The 20,704-nt window shown below is 37.8% G+C and overlaps 1 protein-coding gene across 1 annotated transcript in view; it reads left to right on the forward strand.

Moving 5' to 3' along the window:
- The window catches only part of LOC124159853 (transcriptional activator cubitus interruptus), a 92,015-nt gene that overhangs the window by 65,423 nt on the left and 5,888 nt on the right, over nt 1-20,704 (forward strand). Inside the window, exons 3-13 of the mRNA XM_046535758.1 lie at nt 1,954-2,064; nt 4,085-4,267; nt 5,781-6,022; nt 6,591-6,806; nt 7,162-7,311; nt 7,955-8,119; nt 15,266-15,502; nt 15,650-15,856; nt 16,156-16,405; nt 16,882-17,108; nt 19,710-20,108. Of these exons, the coding sequence (XP_046391714.1) occupies nt 1,954-2,064; nt 4,085-4,267; nt 5,781-6,022; nt 6,591-6,806; nt 7,162-7,311; nt 7,955-8,119; nt 15,266-15,502; nt 15,650-15,856; nt 16,156-16,405; nt 16,882-17,108; nt 19,710-20,108 (2,387 nt within the window). The remainder of the gene's footprint in view (nt 1-1,953; nt 2,065-4,084; nt 4,268-5,780; nt 6,023-6,590; nt 6,807-7,161; nt 7,312-7,954; nt 8,120-15,265; nt 15,503-15,649; nt 15,857-16,155; nt 16,406-16,881; nt 17,109-19,709; nt 20,109-20,704) is intronic.

Below are 20,704 nucleotides of genomic sequence, written 5' to 3' on the forward strand. Positions count from 1 at the left end.
TCTAAAGAAGCGATAAAAACTATAAAGAAAGAGACAAGAAATCTTAATAGAATGTGAATGCCCCATGGACAAGGCTGTAGCCAGGGGGATCAAGGAGGATTCTTTTCCCCCCCCCCCATTCCACTCCCCGCAAAATGAAAATTTAAATAGATATAACCTAATTTATGCTGGCTTGGTGCTCACACGATGATCTTATATAGCAGCGCAGTGATCCACCGTAGAATTGACATCAACACGGAGCAGTTAATTAATTTGTTTGCTGCAAAGAAAACTAGAAGGCTAAATTTAATTTTATAAAAATGTTTATATTTTCCTTTATGGTTTATAATAAATATGTATATTTAAACGTATGTGCTATTTTATTTATCTTAATAAAATAATTACTGTATTTCTCCGAATATAGTCACCCTCTGAATATAATCCCCCCCCCTAATTTTGAGGTTTGAGTTTCAGGAAAAAAAAAATGGATTTGAATATAGTCTCCCCTTTACTTTTACCATGGCATTTTTGGAAAGGGGGGACTATATTCAGACAAATATGGTATATGTTTGTCTTCTATTCCATAACCCCTCTCCCCACCCCCAAATATTTTTTGGTACAGCCTTGCCCATGGGAGAGAGAGCTCCTTTCCCTATGCCACCCTTGATTTCCCACAGGTAGAAAATTACACTGCAAGGAATTAGGGATGAAATAGGAGAGTTCTTGAGGATTCAACTGTGTAGGAACCTTCTTTTCAATAGTCCAGCGTTCTGCCTATTGGTAGACAACTCAGCTCTGGAATATCCAAACATAATTTAAATGAAATATTTGAATTATGTATCAATTGAATAATATTTTTGAAAAAATCGTGAATAAATTCATCCAAAGTTATGGAAAATGTTAGTTGTGTTAGTACAATGGTATCACGCAGTATGGAATGCACAAATATTTTATTTGTATAATATGTGTGTTTGGAAAATGTATATTTGGAATGGGATAAACTATAATGTATAAGTATACAGCTGTAAACCTTCATGTATGCGGTTTAATTAAATATTTTTTTCATACAAGATATGATAGATCCCCTCCCCTCCAAAGCCTGAGAGAAAAAAAATATTTAAAGCCATTGTCTAGTTTTGACATGTAATAACTGCATCTGCTAAAAGTTATATGTGCAGTGCCAAAATGATGTAAAAATATATTTCCAGGCATGTGATTTTTGAAAATTTGCCGTTGACCATTCCCCCACCCTTGGCCATTCCATTCCCCCAAAGCATATTCCTAATTACGCCACTGACATAGGTGCATCCGAAGTGCACGCTGTGTTCGAGGTGAAGGCCGATTTGGCGACTTACAGTTCCAATTCTGCCTTTTCCCGCAACTTCGACATTCACTAGTAATGGCCCACAAATAACCTGGCTGTCCTTTTCACCGTGCATTCTGACAAATGGTGTTTCTTTTACATTCTTCAAATTTTCCAATTGAGAGGTCAATATGACCATGAATTCCAAGTTCTAAGTTACCCCTTCTCTGGGTACTTCCTTACTTCTTCTGGGTATATCCTTCCCGAGCAATGCCGGGTGGCTTGCTAGTTACCAATATAGCAAAGCAGGTGGTTGCCTATGGGGCTCTAGGCTCTGGATCAAAATCATAATTCCTCATTTCCATTGAAATTTGTTTTGGCACATGTATAGATGCTTGGTGGTATCTTCGAGTGTAGCCTAATTTAAAACGGTGGAATTAAGTTTACGGTTAATGAGCGCTCTTTTTCAAAACTAAATTTGTTGTCTGGTGGGCTATTGTTTGTGGTATCTGGAGTTGAAAATGTGGCTCTGGTTTTCATTTTAAAATACCATGGTATTGGGCATTTCTAATGGTACAGAGAATTACGTTATTCTTTTCTTCTTACGTTACTCTTTGATAATCCAATATACCGAATCATTGTTCTAAAATATTTTTATTGATTTCATTTAGGTTTGCCCCTTGCTCCTGAGTACCTGGCTGTTGGAGGAATCGCCTCTGACATACTTCATCATCCACCCTCCACTGTAGCTAGTGCAGAATTACCATTTCATGCCATGGAAGGTAAGGACTCGCACCACATAAGGTATTATGTGTTGCAAAAGGAACTATTTTGCCTTGGGTTTGAAAGCTATGATATTTTTTTCCATCCATCAAGTAGAACTTTTGATAGGAAACATTAATTCTGATCTTGCCCATATTCTATTGCAAACTTACCCTCTTTCACCATAATTCATTCATGAAAAAGTTGTGATGCCCATTAACTTTGAAAAATTAAATTCTTTGCCGTCAAATGCTGGTTTACCCCACCATCAAACAACTATTTAAGTACAAGAACCATGGTCTCGGAAGGTACTAGTATCAGGACTATTTTTGTTCCTAGATATCTGTACTTTAGAAATTTATCACTGAAGTTAGTACATATTCATAGTTGCTAGTTTTGGCCATTGCAGATACATATGGGGCGTGCGCATGCCATTTGGCAGCGGCATAGGGGGCGTGCATAAGCCCCTTGTGGGGCTGCCGGCATTGCAGAACCACTATTTTAACTTTTTTATATCTTGCTTGCATCTATCGGGGAGCGTGAAAGGTGTAATAAAAAATAACAGATTACTTGAACCAAGGTTATTTTGCAGTCATAAAATTCTAAGTTTTCATTAGTTCCTTTATTTACAATATACTCAGTGTAAAAAGGTTAAATGAAAAAATGAATGAAGGAGTCAGAAGATAAAAGAGAACCTGATGCTTTTTGAAAGGATTCTTTGAAAATGTTATTTTCTAGTTTTCTTTATTTCAGTACAGTTACAAGGAACAAATTCACTTAATACATAGGAGAACCATAATAAATTACAAAGTTTTATAAGCTGTGAAACTCATACTGTTCACAGTAATTTTTCGTATGAAATTGCCTTCTTTTTTTAACTTCTGCCTAGTTTTAAGAGCCAGGATAGCGTCAAAATGTATTTCCAGACATATAATTTCCTAAAATTTTCTGGGGAGGTCCCTGGAATCCCCAGTTAGAAGATCCCCATCATGAGCCCCAGCCGAGGGCCCCCAATCACCTCAGAGCGAATATGCAAATGCATGGCTATAACCTCCAAACGTGAAAGAAATACAAGTTGTATTCATCATAGTGTAGCACTCTGTAAAAATTTTCATTGGAGATTATTATTATTATGACTTTTGAAATGCATGAAAAAGGGCCAAGATATTTTTATTTGTATGTTATTTAAAAATTTGGTTTGTTAATTTGACCATGGATATTGTGTTTGGAGTTTGCAATGCCATTGCATTTGGCTTTCCAATCTAAAAAAAAATAGGGGGCAGTGTATTTTTCCCTCTCCACTTTGAAGTGTCAATTTTACATGCATGATATTTTTTTCCTTGAAATAAATGCATTATTTTGTCGGTTTATTTTCTGCTGTTCAATAGCATGGTATCACGAATTTAATTTTTTAAAGTGAATAGAGGTTCCCTTGACTCATTATAATAGAATGTTATTTTATCACCTGGAATATTAATTCTTAACTTTTTTTGATTAAGATTCAAAATCTGTAGTCTCAATATTTGGGAGAGCAGCCTTGATGAAAAGTGTTTAAAGCTAATTGGTGAGGCAGTCTACATAGTCCACCCCTTGTCATCTTATGGAATGTATCCATTTGACCAAAATTCAACCAATCTTGTGCTTACTATTAAAATGTCATTCATGGTTTTACTCACAGTGTCATCATATACTCTATCTTCCTCTATGATCCATGTACAATCTAAATGTATGTGCATACATAATATCTTCAGCTGCTATTTGGAGAATTTAAACTGTTTTTCAATTTTTCTCTTAGGGGTGCAGGGGCAAGGTAGGTTAATTTGGAGGGGTACTTAGGACCATTTATCTCCCAAACATTTTGAGGGACTTAAACCCCGGGGACTACCCCTACGGCATTGATAAGAAATAGTATAGCTGTAATGTTTATTCATAGTTCAAATGCAACACACAAGGAAAAAATAAATTCCAATCCTTGATAACTATTAATTATTTTGTGAATTAAAGACATGAAATAATAATATTCTCTTTTGTCATTAACAGCATCTGGAATTGCCAGTCCTCGAGGTCTGAGGCAGAGCCGCAAGCGATCTCTCTCCGCCTCTCCATACTCGGATTCCTTTGATATTAATTCAATGATCAGATTTTCACCCAATTCTCTTGCATCCTTGGTTAATGGCTCTCGGTCATCTTCAGCTAGTGGTTCTTATGGTCATTTGTCAGCAGGTTTGTACTTCATATGTATTAATTTCATTAATCCACAAGTGTAAAGAAATGGTTATTTTACTTGATATATATTTCTTTTTTGCTCCTTTGAATCCCATCATTATTTGTTCAATAATTATAGGTTTCCTCTTTTTTCTCAATTGTATTTGTATTATTTGAATAACCCTTGCATTATTATTAACATGCGTATTGACCCTGATCATTGTCAAAGAAAAAAAGCATAATGTATAGGTGTAAATTCATTAAATCTCCACAGAGTTTATGGAGTAGTATAGGTCATTCGAGAGCGGAGCCATTCAGAGGGAGTAGGTGGGGTGGCAGTTGGGCAGTTTGCCTTAATTCCCTTCTGTCATATGGCCTTGAAGGGGTCTTCAAAAAGTATTCTTAAAGGTTGGGGAGGGGTAAGTAAATAAAATACAGCATTGCCACAGGCTCCGAAATGTCTCCCTGTTAAGGACATCACTTGTTAGGGTTTTGGGTAAAAGTCTCTAAAGGCACCTAAAATATGTACATTTTGTGGCTCTGGTAAGGCCCTCAAAGTTTTAAATTACCTATATTTAGCATTTATCTACATATTAATTTTCCTCGGTGATCTACAGCTGGGTATTGAAAAATGTACCTTGTCAAGTATTTATACTGTTATGCCTTGACTTACTGCGTCAAAAGTGTGGAAAAGTAAAATGAAAAATTAAAGTTTTATGCTGAAGCTTATGATTAGTTTTCTTACTTCAACTTAAATTCTTTGGTTTTAAGGGATGTATTACAAGCCCTCAACCCTTAGAAAAATCTTCTCGGGATACCGCGTGGGTTAGATTATTTAAGAGCGTGGCCGTATACTAGTAGCCGTGAGAATGGGTAGCGAGTCGGTACCCGAAACGTCAGCGCTCTTAAATAATCTAACCCGCGCGGTATCCCGAGAAGATTTTTATAAAGTTATTCGCCGGGAAAGTGTAAAACCTCAACCCTTACTTTTCTTTTACTATTGACTCTCAATAATTCATAAAACCAGCACAACAAGAACACGAGTTTTTGGTGGGGCTCCACAAATGTCAATCAGAGACGTTTCCATATAAAAACTGGACTTCAAATTGTTCTTATTTATGAATAATGTTATATTAAAAACACATAGTGGTTAGTAAATAAGTAGTAATTAAAAATAAATAAAATTGCTATCATTTGTCATTGTAACTTAAAATTTTCAATAGGAACTTCTGTATTCAAAGAGGAACTTTGAATCTGGGAGGTTTTAAAGCCCTAAATCCCCTTGATTGTATTCTTGGGCCCATTACATGTCATTATGAACAGTAAAAATTTCTGTTGCGTTTCTTCCTTAAATAAATGAATCAAATCTTCAATTTGGAAAGTTTTGAATTATTTAATTGCAGGTAGTGTTAAATGTATTGGTTTTGAATGATTGTGTTGAAGTGATTTAAAAATCACTTCATGCAAGAACAAAGCTATTTTTTTGGTGTGAATGTGTCTATAAATGTCAATTAACTTATTATTTCACCAGGTGCCATAAGTCCAGCATTAGGAATGCACCCATCTGTGGCACCTCATCTTCAACATCTTCAAGCTCACCTTTTTAGAAGTGGTGCTCTTCCTCCCTCATCTCCATTCCTTTCCCGTTCAGCACAAGCAGGACTTGGAATGACGCAAAGCACCCATGCAACCACAAGACATCATCACCATCACCACGATATTATGCCCACCTTAAACCATGTACAACCTGAAGCCGTAGCAAGAGAAAAGGAGGTAAATATGTTCTATATATTGAGGGATACATATGTTTAAAAATTTTGGCGTGAATGAAGGTATTCCACCAAAACCTAGTTTTAGACTGACTTAAATAATTTGCAGCTCTGATTGCAAAAAAAGTTTATCAAGTTTTATTACTTGTCAAGCTTTGTCATTCATTTTCATGATAGAAGACAAGGCATCTGTAAGGCTATGTTTATGATTTACTTAACTTCAACTATGTACTTGCGGGTTAGGATGTTAATCGATTGGTCACTTCATTGGTCATAAATATTTCATTCAATGTGAGCTTGGATCTGACTAGCCAAGAAAAAGGAGTGTAAAGAAGAATTTGTAAGCTGAAGAATCTATTTCATAAAGGAAGTTCAACTTTGCTATTCTCACAAAGTGCCTCTCTTTCTGATGTAGATACATCTGTGCATATGGATCATAATTGGATGGAAAAGCATACATCTATATACTGTACATTTTTTTAAATGTACCTCATGGCATATGGATCACAATGGCTGTAGCTCTATAAATGATTTGTGTTGTTTCAATGATCGTGAAGTTTGCATTCCTTCAGACCTCACAGGCCGAAAGGAGCTCTTCGCCACCTTGGGCCCATCCAGTTTCCAGTACCGTTGGTGAGGATGAGGAGATGTTATGTGGAGGTGGCCGAGGTCGGGGAGTAAAGAGTGAGGTCTGTGACGGAGGAGAGGAACCTGGTGACTTTGTTGAGACTCACTGCCATTGGAAGGAATGTGACAGAGAATTTCCCACTCAAGATGATCTTGTTAAGGTAGTTAAATGTTACATACATCAAGAATTGTAGTAAATTACTTAAATGTTATGCTAAAATTGGCTCTTACCTAGACATTATGCAGTTTTGTGGTGTTTGCTCATGTCACCTTGGAAACAGGCTTCCTCATGAATGCATTAGAATTTCCTCAAGAAAACTTATAATCGTTTTCTCCTTATTTATAAATTCAGTTGAGAAGTAAACAGAAATACTAGGGGAGATTTATTTTTATGCATTTTGGTATTCTACATCTTTTTTAAATTAACTTCGAATTTCAACCAGTACATACCTTTTGATAGTCATGCTATATATTTGTGGTTATTATAGCCTAATATCTATATTTTCCTTATTGCAGCATATAAATAATGATCACATTCACACCAATAAAAAGGCATTTGTGTGCAGATGGTGTGAGTGCTCGAGGAATGAAAAACCCTTCAAAGCTCAATATATGCTTGTGGTTCATATGCGGCGTCATACTGGAGAGAAGCCACATAAGTGCACAGTAAGTTGCAGGTCTTTTTCACATTGGGTAATTTTTTATGCACATACGAATTATTACTAACTACAGTTTGGGATATTGATACGTGCACACTGCTCGGATTTTTCTCTAGAGCTTTCTGCTTAGTTATGAGTTGCAAGTCAATATTTTCTATCCATGTTACAATCCTTTCTAGAAAATTAGAATTAATGAGACAAAATACAGTAAGTGATTACCTCAATTTTTAACGAAATAATATTGCATTCATTTGTACTTTGAGTTTGGCCAAAATTAATTTGCCTAAAAAGTGCTGAAAAATACCATTTCATGGAAGGGTAAAGAATAAAATATTAGACTTACAGGAATAGCATTGTGATGTGATCCAGTTCATGGGCATGCTGTAACTGCCTCTGGTCACTATTCCCAGAAGCCTATCCTCTCCTTCCATCATGGCCACCAAATTATTTTTAACTTCTGAGGCACTCACAGTATAACATTGCTGAAGGTAAATTAAATTCAAGGAATTTCAGGGTAACTTAAAATTATGTCATGTACAAGGTATACATGAAACAAGGAATGCATGTATGTTAAACTTAAATAAATATTTGGATATGATATCCATGGAACTTCTTAATGACATTTTCCATTACCTTTTGCTTCATTTCAGTTTGAAGGGTGTGCAAAAGCTTATTCTCGTCTGGAAAATTTGAAAACACATCTGAGATCTCACACTGGAGAAAAGCCATATACTTGTGAATATCCTGGATGTACCAAAGCCTTCTCTAATGCCTCAGACCGTGCCAAGCATCAGAACAGAACTCATTCAAATGAGGTAAATGTTTTGGACATGCATGGTTTTTTTATCTTGAATCCCATCAGAAACTTTGACTTGTTATTACAAATAATTCATATATTTGGAAACTAAAAGCAAAAATCACAGATTGGCAGGGAGGAGAGGGAAAGTGACTGCAGGAAGATTGTTTGTAGGGGAAGGATTAGTTCTCTCCTCTCAAGGGGAAGACTGGGCCCTCAGGGTGGCCGACCCAATAGAGGTATAATTAAGCTGTTTATCAGTGTTTACCTTATGGTGGTGGTAAGCCAGGTGGTTGGCAATGAATGCAAGCGCTCTCCTCAGTCCTGAAACAGAATTGTCACTTACTCCTACCTCCCTTTATCCCAGCAATTCATCAAAATTGACTATCACCTTGGCTGAAAACTGGTTTTTGCTTACGTGCCACAAACTTTAACAGAACTCTACATCTGTTATGACGATAGAAGATTAGAATGTAATGTAACCTGGGAAATTAACTAATTTTGACAGGATGAGTAAAAAACAAAACACAAAAGGATTTTTTACAATATTTAATGTATTTCAACAAGTTATTATTTCCTAGTTCTGCTATAATGTAGGGTTCCCCAGTGTAGATAAAATAGAAATAAGTATGTATACTTATATTTTACTTTGTTGATGAGTACATAATGTATTACTCCAAAATGGGGATGTGATACTCAAAATTCATAAAATGTTCTTCCATTTCAAGTTTTCCGAGGGAAAGTCATAGGTAAGTGCAGTAATTTCATTTTAACAAAATTATTGTTTAAGATTAATGAAAATAAAATGTAAACTAATGTAACCTGGAATGCACAATGTTTGTGTTCTATTGCAGGAAAACACAAGAGTCCATTAGGAAATAAACTTTTAATTCTGGGCTATGCACGATACAACGCATGGCGTAGTCCCGCCAACAACTGCCGGGCGTGCCCCGTCCTCACATGTCTTATCCTTGGGACAGGGCTACCACCCTGGATACAACAACTCCCCTCCACTAAAATAACCCTTTACAAACATGAAAATTAAATACATGAAAACATAAGATACATTACATAAGAAAATCATTCAAATATTTTGGTGGCTGCCTTTTTCGTGATGGGCGACTCAAGGGAGTAGAACAAGGCTTAGCCAATACAGGGCTTCTAGGCAAGGGTTCATGAGTATTCTCATGGGTAGCAGATCCTGGACTGTCTGACTCGGAAATATCATTTTGGGGAAGTGGGATTTTAGCAACCTCCTCGGTATTGACATTAGCAGGTGGGGTAAACTCATTTCTCTTATCTTCACAGGACACAATTCTTGGACGAAGGAATTGAAGGGAGACATTTTTTTTTAGTTTCCCATCACACAAGACATCAAAGGACTTGGCACTCACTTGCTTTACTATTGTCGCAGGTTTCCATTGTTTTACATTGTGTTTAACACCCTGTGTCCACACCGTATCACCCTCTTTCAATTCCGGTAATTTAGTGCTATGTTTGGAGGCCACCTTCTCATTACAGGAAGTCACCCGGTCTTCCACAATGCTCATTGGATTTAATAGGGACAACTTTGTTCTAAGCTTCCTCCCCAGGAATAACTCTGCAGGTTCTATCTTAGTTACAGTGTGTGGCGTCGTACGATAAGCCATTAGGAATTTGTTAATCCTACGCTGCAAGGACAATACTTCACATGATTTATCAAGCACCGATTTCTTTAGAGCCTGTTTTACATGCTGCACAGTTTTCTCTGCCTGACCATTTGCTCTTGGTAAGTATGGGGGAGAAAACAGATGTTTGGCACCCATACTAGTAAGAAACTCACTAATTTCTTGGGACTGAAAAGGTGGGCCATTATCGGAGACAAACACTTTAAACAACCCATATGCAGCTGTCATGGACTCAAGTTTTTCAATTACTGCAGAAGAACTTGTTTCCTTCATAATTGCAACAATCGGCCACTTAGAATAAGCATCTACCACAATAAGCAATGTCTTATTTTCTACATAACAAAAGTCGGCATGAACTCTCTCCCACTTAGATTTTGGCCATGCCCAAGGAGAAAATGGTATTTGAGGAAGTGAGTTTTGGACCTGTTGACATGGCTCACAAGAAGCTACCATAATTTCAATGTCCTGGTCAAGAGTGGGCCAATAGACATAACCACGAGCAAGTGCTTTCATTTTACTCATTCCTGGGTGTTGATCATGCAACAAATTTAAGACATCACGTTGTAGAGCTTTTGGGATACAAACTTTCGAACCATAGGTGACACACTGGTTATTAATAGAGAGTTCTAACTGTCTCTTAAAGTAAGGTTGTAACCGCAGATCATCACATTTAGAGGGCCAGCCATGCTGGATGTACATCCGTACTTTTAATAAATCAGGATCTTTTTCTGTGGCTAGCACAATCGACTGGGCATTCAAAGGTACACCTAATGTCTTAACTAAACATATTACATTTTCAGGAGACTCCACTGGTGTATCATCTGCCAATGGAAGTCTGCTTAAAACATCAGCATGAGGGATATTTATCCCTTTTTTATACACAATCTTAAATCTGTAGCCATGCAGTAATACTGCCCAACGCTGAAGACGTGCAGCAGCGAGGGGTTTGACACCAGTCTTTGACCCAAAAATTATTGTGAGAGAACTGTGGTCAGTAACCAGTTCAAATTCTCTCCCCCAAAGAAATTTGTTAAAATGGGTGACACCAAAAATTACTGCTGCAGCCTCTCTCTCCACTTGAGCATAATTGCGTTCGGTGGAGGTAAAAGTTTTTGAGGCAAAGCCCACTGGGCGCTCTTCCCCTGAAGGGAGAATGTGAGATAGAACTGCCCCAGCCCCAACTTGAGAGGCATCACAAGTTAGTCTAATAGGTAACTTAAGGGAATAAGGAATAAGTACCTGGCTACTACTAAGGGCTGTCTTACATTTTGCAAAGGCTTCCTTTTGTTCTTTACCCCAAGACCAAGGGAAATCTTTCTTCAATAGTTTATTTAAGGGTTCCATAAAAGTAGATGCATCTGGGAGGAATTTATAATAGAATTTGACAGCTCCTAGGAAACTACTCAACTCAGACACATTTGAAGGCGCACCCATATTCACAATAGCCTTAACCTTAGATTCTTCAACATGTAACCCATGAGAATCTAGCACATGACCTAAAAATATGACTCTGTTAACAAAAAATTCACACTTAGGTACGTTAATGACAATGTTATGTTGGGCCAATCGCCCTAATACCTGTTTTAAAACAGAGGAACAGTCACACCAATTTTCAGCATAAATAAGAATATCATCAAGATACACAAATAAGTTAGGAATACCCTGTAAGATTTTTTCCACGGTTTGCTGGAAAATAGCGGGCGCAGAAGCTATCCCATACAGCATTCTCTTTACTTTAAAACAACCTACATGGGTGCTCAAAGTTAATATAGATTGTGATTCTTTACCAACGGCTAACTGTAGATATGCCTGAGAAAGATCAATTTTACAGAAACACTCACCTTTTAGTAAAGACAAATCGTCTATCAGTGGTAGTGGGTAATGATCCATACTCAGACAACGGTTTACTGAACAACTGTAATCCCCACAGATTCTCACCTCTCCTTTGATGTCTGTTCTAGCACGGATTTTACTATCTTTTTCATTTTGAACTTATCTTTACTCTTTTGACGGCAGAATTTCACTGAATGCCCGTCCTTGCCACAATGGGTACACTTCAAAGGCTTGTCACATGAGTTAGCATAGTGAGGCCCTCCACAATTAAAACATTTCACAATGTTCTTTGGTGATAATGGCTTACAGTGAGGTTGAGATCTCTTATTAATTACCGAAACTGAGGCAGGACTATCCCCAGTGCTTTTGGCGTATTCCGCAGATCCTTCCATATAGCACGCTTTGGCCACGAATCTCTTAAAAGGAACATTTTCGCCAGCCAATTTAGTGGTTATTTCTTCACTATTAAGACCATACAGAAATTGGTCAATTAATCTATCTTCCATACTGTTCCCAAAATCACAGGTGGCAGCCAACTTCTTTAACGCCAGGGCATACTCCGAAAAACTTTCATTGGGTTCACGAACACGACGTTGAAAGATCAGCCTCTCAGCACGAAAGAAGCGCACCGGTGTAAATATGGTCTTAAGCTCCTCCACTAATTGTTCGTAAGTCAGCTGGTCCGGTGTGAGAGGGTGAAGATTCACAGCTAGCTTCTCCAATGCTGCCCCTCCTATGTGACCAATTAAGAAATCCTTCTTGCCGAGATCCTCAACAGGAGGACGTAATGTCCTCATATAGCTGTTTAGGCGCAGAAGGTAGGTCGAGATGCTCTCAACACTTTGATCAAAAACTCCTATACTCATATTTAGGCAATAGGTCCGTGAAGATACAGAATGGCACGTACCACAGGCGCGGTCGACCGATCAGTTTTTTTTCCCGAAACTCACGTAAAGCCTCAACCACACGACACATAACCCACGACAGTATCGGACTCCAAATATCCCATCCTCGTCGCCAAATTGTTCTATTGCAGGAAAACACAAGAGTCCATTAGGAAATAAACTTTTAATTCTGGGCTATGCACGATACAACGCATGGCGTAGTCCCGCCAACAACTGCCGGGCGTGCCCCGTCCTCACATGTCTTATCCTTGGGACAGGGCTACCACCCTGGATACAACAGTTTGCAGTGCACTGCATTAATGTCTCTAGGACAGTGACATTTCATGCCATGGTCTTCCATGTTCTCAATGTTGTTCAATGACAATACCAAGGTCTGTACATCCATATGCAGTCCACTGCATATATCTCTGTCAACTACAAGAAGTGGCTCTAAATCCCAGGCTTGGCAGAAGCACAGGACATAAAAAGATAAAAAAAACACTCACAGAACTAAATTTTCGGCAGTATACATCCACCTTTCTCAGAGTTAGGTAGGAGACTGTAGGCAAAAGATGAAAGATAGCAGATGGAAACACCTTCCCTCAGCTATCTTTCATCCTTTACCTACAGTCTCCTACCTAACTCTGAGGAAGTTGGATGTATACCACCAAAAATTTAGTTCTGTGAGTGTTTTTTTTTTCTTTTTGTGTCCTGTGCTTCTGCCCAGGCTGGGATATTTTTATGTTATTTACCTCGTGGAGGAACATTTGTTCAACATGAACACAGGAATAGTATCCATGAATACTCGAATAATTCAAATACTAGAAAGCATTCGATATTCGAGATCTCGAATCATTATGCTAAAGGTACAATCTCGAATACCTCGATTACTTTGAATTTTGCGTCATATGCTGTTGCACGCACGTCGTTGGTAGTTGGCTCGGAAAAATGCAGAATACTCTAGTTGTTTAGTGCATGCAGCACCGTTTTAGGCAAGTTGACAAACTACATCAAATTCGTGGATTAGAGCGGTGAAAAGAGTTCAACGTGGGGAACCGAACATGATCGGGTGAAAAATCCGAAAATCCCTGGTTTCCCCCACCAGGAGAACCTCAGTTCCGTTGGATAGTAACTACGTAGCACAATTCTCAAAATCCACTACCCCCTCCATCCATAAGTCCTCGGCCCCTCCTCCGACGCTTTCCTCTCCTCTCCAAAATCAAACAAAAGGCCCCAGCTTGCGCAGGGTTCGTGTATGGAAGACCAGAAATCAAAAGCTTCAAATGAAAATATCAAGTTACATGAGAGTAATAGAATCGTTGTTTCACCCTTCCCTCTTTCTTCCCCACTGACCTTTTTCTCCCTACCTGCTTCGAAGCTCCCCTTTCTGGAGGTCAACTGCTGCATGAGTCATCTATTAGCCCATCAGTTATCTAACAATGACTTTCGACAATTGATAATACACCTTTATTGGATTGAAATATTAGTAATGTGCGCGTAATTTAAAAAAGAATAAGACCAAACACGACACATTTCTGACTTTATTTAAGCATTTTACGCAAGGAAATAAATGTCAAAATATGATGGAGACTTACAATTAGCATTCTCTCGAACAAAACTCGATATCCTCACAGCTGAGCTTCTCAGAAGTTGATGCAGTATTTTTTTCCGAAAACATATATCAAGTTACAATTTATGAGTTATGGTATAAATCTCTATTGTCACAGTCACAGAACAGAAGGGAGTGAGAACTTGATGGAGTGAAAATAATTGAAAGAGAAGAAAATCCGGTGGAGAAGCACGTGTGTTTTGCAAAACGCCTCGAATTGTCCACTAGCACTTGACTGTAGGAGTGGGGATAAAGCGAGCTACCTGTTGAAAATAAGAAGTTGGATGAAGCCGAGTATCAGATGAGTGTGCCGCTGATATGGCATTTGGTTGATAAGAATGTATACATCAGACAGAAATCCATCGTAGCAGTGTAAATGCCGAGATGGCATGCAATCATTTTTTTGCGAGGTTGTGTGTCCCCTTAGGATATTTGAAAGAGATGTTAGTTGAATCAACTATATACCCAAATTGTTTCCATAAAATTAAAATATTCCATTAATCAGCTAAATTCCTGTTTGAATCCTTTAAAGGAAATCACAATTACTTGCAAAAATCTTGGGTTTCCTGCTGCATAAGCAACCTAGTCAAACATTCCCGCATTCATTGTTTTTTTCGTCCATCCCCGTAGGTTTTATATGCTTTGCGCAATTCTAGTATTCGAAATTCAAGGTATTTGAATATTTCAGCAATGATTTAATAACCGAATTCGAGTTCGAGAAATCTGCTATTTCAATCATGTCATCAAGCCTACTATGAAAGTTAGTTCATAGTCCACCCAATCAATTTATGCAGGGTGAGCATTTGAATCCAAACTCATATCTAAGCCTGAAGATTTAACGGGGGTACCTAACTAAAAGAATGACAGACTCCAGGTGTCAAGACTAACTTTATTCTCCACGAACAAATACAATTGAAATTACAAAGAGACTGCACTGTTAAGCTGGTTTCACACTCCTAGATATCTTAAACTTGACAAACACTCATCACTTACATTCTATTGACATATCAATTTAATAAGTACGTACATACTTGCTTTTGCCCATGGGCCTTTTCAATTCCCAATTTTATATTATGTATTAGTGATGGAATACTTTTCATTGTTATAGGCGTGTATTAACTTGTGATTTCTTGTACTTGTATAATCATGATGTACAATGATTTTTTTTCCAGAAACCCTATGTATGTAAAGCACCAGGTTGCTCAAAAAGGTACACTGACCCCAGCTCTCTACGCAAGCATGTGAAAACAGTTCATGGTGCTGACTTCTATGCCAACAAGAGACATAAAGGAGATGCAGGTGGAGACGAAGGAATGCCTCCTGGTGCTGAGGGAGAAGGAGGAAGTCCTGCACGAAGCAGTGATGCCTGTAGTATCAAAACAGGAGCAAGCCCAAGCCTTAAATCTGAGGTTTGTCAGCTAGCATTTGTGTTCTTCTTCTCATCTTTACATTTTTAAGTGATGTCTTATAAACAAAAATTCTCTGAAAAATCTATGAATACATTGTTACCAACGTGGTGGACCAACCTTAAGTTTGCTTGATTTTGTCACCTTAAGGATGCAGACTCCCCTGGAGATGGCACTATTGGCCCAGAAGCAGCTGATCCTAACTTTATGAATGAAGGCAGTCTTCCTGCAACAGACTCTCTAGTGGCAGCTTTGGGGGTTGGAGAAAGCCCTGCAGAAGATGATGGTGATGAGGATACAATTGGACAAGGAGCATCTTTGTCACCTTGGGCTGAATTCCTCGAAGAACCAGAGCAGGTAAGAAGTCATCATGAGCTGAAATATGTTAATGCTACATAAAAATCTCAGCATAAATGTGGAATATAGAAAGCATGGTAGCCTAGTGGTTATCACTTGCCTTCCAACCAAAGGGTTCTGAGTAAAAATCCCTTTGAAAGCCGTTAGACATTCTAACAGACATCCTGGGATGCATCATTATTTGTGAAAAAGGATTGAAAATTATCACTGGACATTTGAAGAGCATATATTCAGAGATCTATGCTGTAGCTCAATTCTGGAGGTTACTTTTATGCTAATTTTTACCCTTACTTTTGCAGCAACTGTCCAATATCGCCTTGGAAATTGGATCGGTTGCCGTTGTAGGAACATCATGTGGAGTTGAAGGTGGAGATGACAAAGGAGGAATTCAGGACATTATTTTGAGGCAAGGAGGAAATGGTGGACCACAAAGTGGACCTCTGCAAACTGGAATACGTGTTGGTGGTGGGAGAAAATTGGGCAAGGCAGGAGTCGGAGGCCTTCTTTACTCTCCCGTCTTCAATGCTCATCCACCCCATAGTGGAGGAGGTGAGGAAATTTTAAGTCTTTGCATACTTTTTTTACTGATGTAAATCCTACTACAGTGATAATTAGGAATACATAAGCACCAAAATCCTTCATAAAATCTCAAAATAGAATACTTTTGCTCTACTTCAGCCTTGTATTACCTTAAACTATTTTTAAAAAATGCCAATTTTAGGGCATCTTTGTATTTTTCCAACTATAAAAATTAGAGTTAAAAATACATTATAAAAAATTAAGAGAGCTTTATAAGTAGCAGCTACAAAGCTAAATTAATCATAGCAGAGTCAGAAATTAATAATGTAATAATTTTAGAAAACCTTAACTCTTTTAGGTTTACCTTTTATAGTTTTGCACTTTTGGATATACTTTTGTAAATCTTATTTCAGAGTTGTTTTGAAGTAATATTCAGAGTAGATTTATAATAACAATTTTTCTGATTAACTAATCACCACAAATTCCATTACTTATTCATCACTAAGGAGTTGGTGGTCCAGAAGTTTCAACGGCCATTGTACGACCAGCGGAATATCATGGTACTATGCTCCCAGCTTCAGCTCGTGGGTCTCATCCTTTGAACCGAGTTCGAGGAGGTCAGCTAATAATGGACCAGTTAGTTGATGCTCGAAGAGATAGTGGATCCACCACTGTTAGCTCATATTACGGAAGCATGCAGGGAAGCAGTCGCAGAAGTAGTAGGGGTTCTCAGGTTGGTTCTTCCCTGAATATGTGGTCAAAATTTTTTAGTATTATGGGAGGATTATGACTCGTAATTTTATGGTATCTTGAGCTGTTGCTTGAGGGTTGTTTTCTGATAGAATGCTGAGGGAAGAATGGTAGGTTCCAAATTACTTTTGTGCCGCTATATCTGTCATTTGTAATCCAATAAATGATCAGAAACCAGGAATGCAATACATACGTGTGTGTTAATTGTGGCTGATACACTCTGTACAAGTCTCCTGTAACAGAATAGCAGCATTTATTGCCTTTCAGCACAAAATAAGCATCTTACCCAGCCAGCACAGATTTGAACTCATCCTTGGAGAAATCAGATATTGTGGGGATAAGCTTATCTATCCTTATATATAAGGCGAAATATTGAAATTTTTGCGTATTTCTACTAATTATTTACAAATAACACATAATGGCAGTAAATAACATTTCAGATATTATGTAAAAGTAAGACCTTTTATGGTATATGATAAGGCTAAAAAATTCAGGTCTCCAATTAGTTGGCAGTTATCGTAACTGGTTTCATGCAGTAAATTTATGATATTCAGAGGTGATTTTGCTGTAGGGAGTTAATTTGTTGCTTTGCTGATGGTAAATAGGTTATCAGAACTGTGAAATAATTCATGCATGAAATCATTTACACATTTGGATGATTTTTTTTAAACAATTCATGTACTTCATTATCATTCATCTTCATTGAATACCATGGAAATAACCCTCCCCAAATGCTCCCAAACCCTGTAGTGCTTTTAGTTGTGTCCGACATGTCTTTTGCATCGTTTTATCAATACCGTTTGTTGCGCTAGGTCATACAACTTTGGTGGTTGGGCATCCTGATGGATAGGCAAACCCCTTAGCACGCTTAACGGAAAACATAATTCAAATTATTCTACACTTACTAGGTATGTGCGAGTAGCATTTTTTGATCTCGAGTCCAGTATTTAGTCGAGTTGAAAACTACTCGTGAGTATTGAGTCGAGTGCAGTATTATAATTTCTGGACAAGGCAATACAACAATACATGCTCCAATATATGTTTCCAATCTCATTATAAATTTTCTCTTCTAAATACTTAGCTTGATGTAAAAAGGAAAATATAATGAGGAACATAGATGGTCATTGTGTCAGAATTAGGAGAAAAATGAACATTAATGTGTATTAAAAAGTTCCATAGGCACAATTGAAATGAATTTACCTCAGGTAATATGTGGACAATTTAGGTAATATATATTTATCGTAACTGCTAGGAAGAGCTCTAGGCATTCAAGGCATTTTGTGTGGCTGGACAAGTACTCTCTTGCCAAAATTGCAAGATTCGAGAACCTTGGGAATTCTTATTAAAAATTACATCAACGATTAATATGGATCTTGAATCTTCATGGATTTTAAGTGGACAAAGCGAATGAACTATAGAACTTAGCTTTTGATTTGTAGATCAAAATAATTTTATATTCCTCATGTCATTTAATCAACCTAAGGAACTCTCGTTTTTTAAGTTCAAGAGGTGAACTGAACGCAGCAAAAGAATAAACGGAAATTAGATAACATCGGACGTATGCAGTAATCAAAAAGGCTAAACAGTGACACCACTTGTGACATCAAACACTAGGAAAAACCGGCATTGTCTGCTAAAACCTTAAAGTTACATATTTTTCTTTCTTACAGAAATCCTTACATTTTTTTTACATATTCTCTTGGCGTTTGGGTGGAGAGAATTGGGTAGGGTGATAAAGTCTCGCATCAGAAAGTATGAGCGATGAAGCCGTTCACTCCGATTATGCTACCGGATCAGAAGACGATCGGTTACCACAGCTGACAAAAAGGTTCTCGACACCCACATCAACAGCTTTAGCATATACAGTAGGATGAAACTCCCTGGCCAAGGCATTAGAATGACTTATTGACTTTAAAAATTATATTATTACATGAGTTTCATGATAACGCTTCCTGTCGGCAGATTGCTGGACCTACTGGACTCGACATCTGTGTAACCGAAACTACTCGACTCAACTCGGCACTCGTAATGCCACTCAAAACACTCGAGTCAACTACCAACTATTCGACTTGACTCGAATTTTCGAGTACCTGCACATCCCTAACTCTTACCTATAAATCCTCTTGAAGCAAACTTTTGCTGTGGTATGCATTCACATGACGTTTTTGTCTACACATGTATGGGCACACATAACAATCAATGCTGTGGAGGGAGGTATAATCTGATCCCGTGCATGGTACATGGAAATAATTTTTTCATTTTTTGGTGTTATTTATGTATAACATCATCATATTTGCTTTGTTTCTTTAGCTAAAAATCCTCCCATGTGACCAAGAATTCTGAGTTTCAAGTTTCCCACTCCTTAGGGTACTATCCTTCCTAAGCAACGCTGGATGGCCTGCTGGTTAATCATAAAATTTTACAATTTAATTATTTGTTTTTGCGCATGAATTTTAATTTCTATTTCCCACCCCTATAAGAATTATTACATCATGCATTTGAATTTGCCAGTGAAATCCTAATTTTCAGTAATGACTAGTGAAGAAAGGTTGTCAATGCCACATCATCCTTTTTTTTTATTCAGGTTTCAACAGCTTCACTTTCCCGGCCCTGGCGGTCATCTGTTTTCAATGCAATTCCATCTGGCGCAGGCCCTGGGGGTCCACCATCTTCGTCGTCCTTTTATGATCCAATATCTCCTGGAAGTTCTCGTCGTTCAAGTGAGCTGAGCAATCATTTTGATACAACATCCAACATGTGCAATGCTCATGGACAGCCGCGAAAAGATTCCAGAGATGCTGATGCAAATGCTGTTGATCCTTACTCATGCGTGAATTCAAAAGATCAAAGGCACGCTGGAATTCAGAGGAGAATTCCCAATTGCCATATGCATGGTATAGCTCCTCCTCATGTTGTACGACACAACATGGATGGGGCACCAACTTCCAGTGATCCCTTTCTTACATCCAATCTTGTTGTGCAGGTTGGTATTAGCAATTTAATTTTAATTATATGTAGAAGTTTAATAGTATGCAGTATAGTACTTTTACCAGAACCTACTTAATGCTACCCATAGGAATGCTAAAACAGTATCTAATTTCCTCCTTGCATTTTATGGTGCATAGTATAGTATGGGTATTTTATCAACAGCCAGATGTTTCAGTAATCAAAATGCTCTGTAGGTATAAGCTCAAGTCAAACTGTCTACTGTGCATATCTTTAGGTAGTGCTGTTTTCTTTACGCATATGCCGTAATTTTTCTATTTTTCATTTTTATTTATGAGGAGAAATACTGTACAAAAATTTAAATTAGTTATTTTTTATTGAATTTTGTAAACTGTTAATGAATAGAAGGGGATAAGGCTGTTATAGTGGGTGTGGGAAGTGGAATGAAATGGTTTTTTTGTGCATCACCAGGGCAGGTAATACCGGGGAACTCTGCCAAGGTACCATGGTATTTCATGCCACCACACACATCCTTAACCTTTAGCCATCTGACTTAAATTCCCTTCACTGCCAGATTTTATTCTAATCTGTCCTTAAATGATCTTTAGATTAAGCTTGGTCACGCTAGGCATT

This window comes from Ischnura elegans, chromosome 1 (assembly GCF_921293095.1).
Source record: "Ischnura elegans chromosome 1, ioIscEleg1.1, whole genome shotgun sequence".
NCBI classification, from domain to species: Eukaryota; Metazoa; Arthropoda; class Insecta; order Odonata; family Coenagrionidae; genus Ischnura; species Ischnura elegans.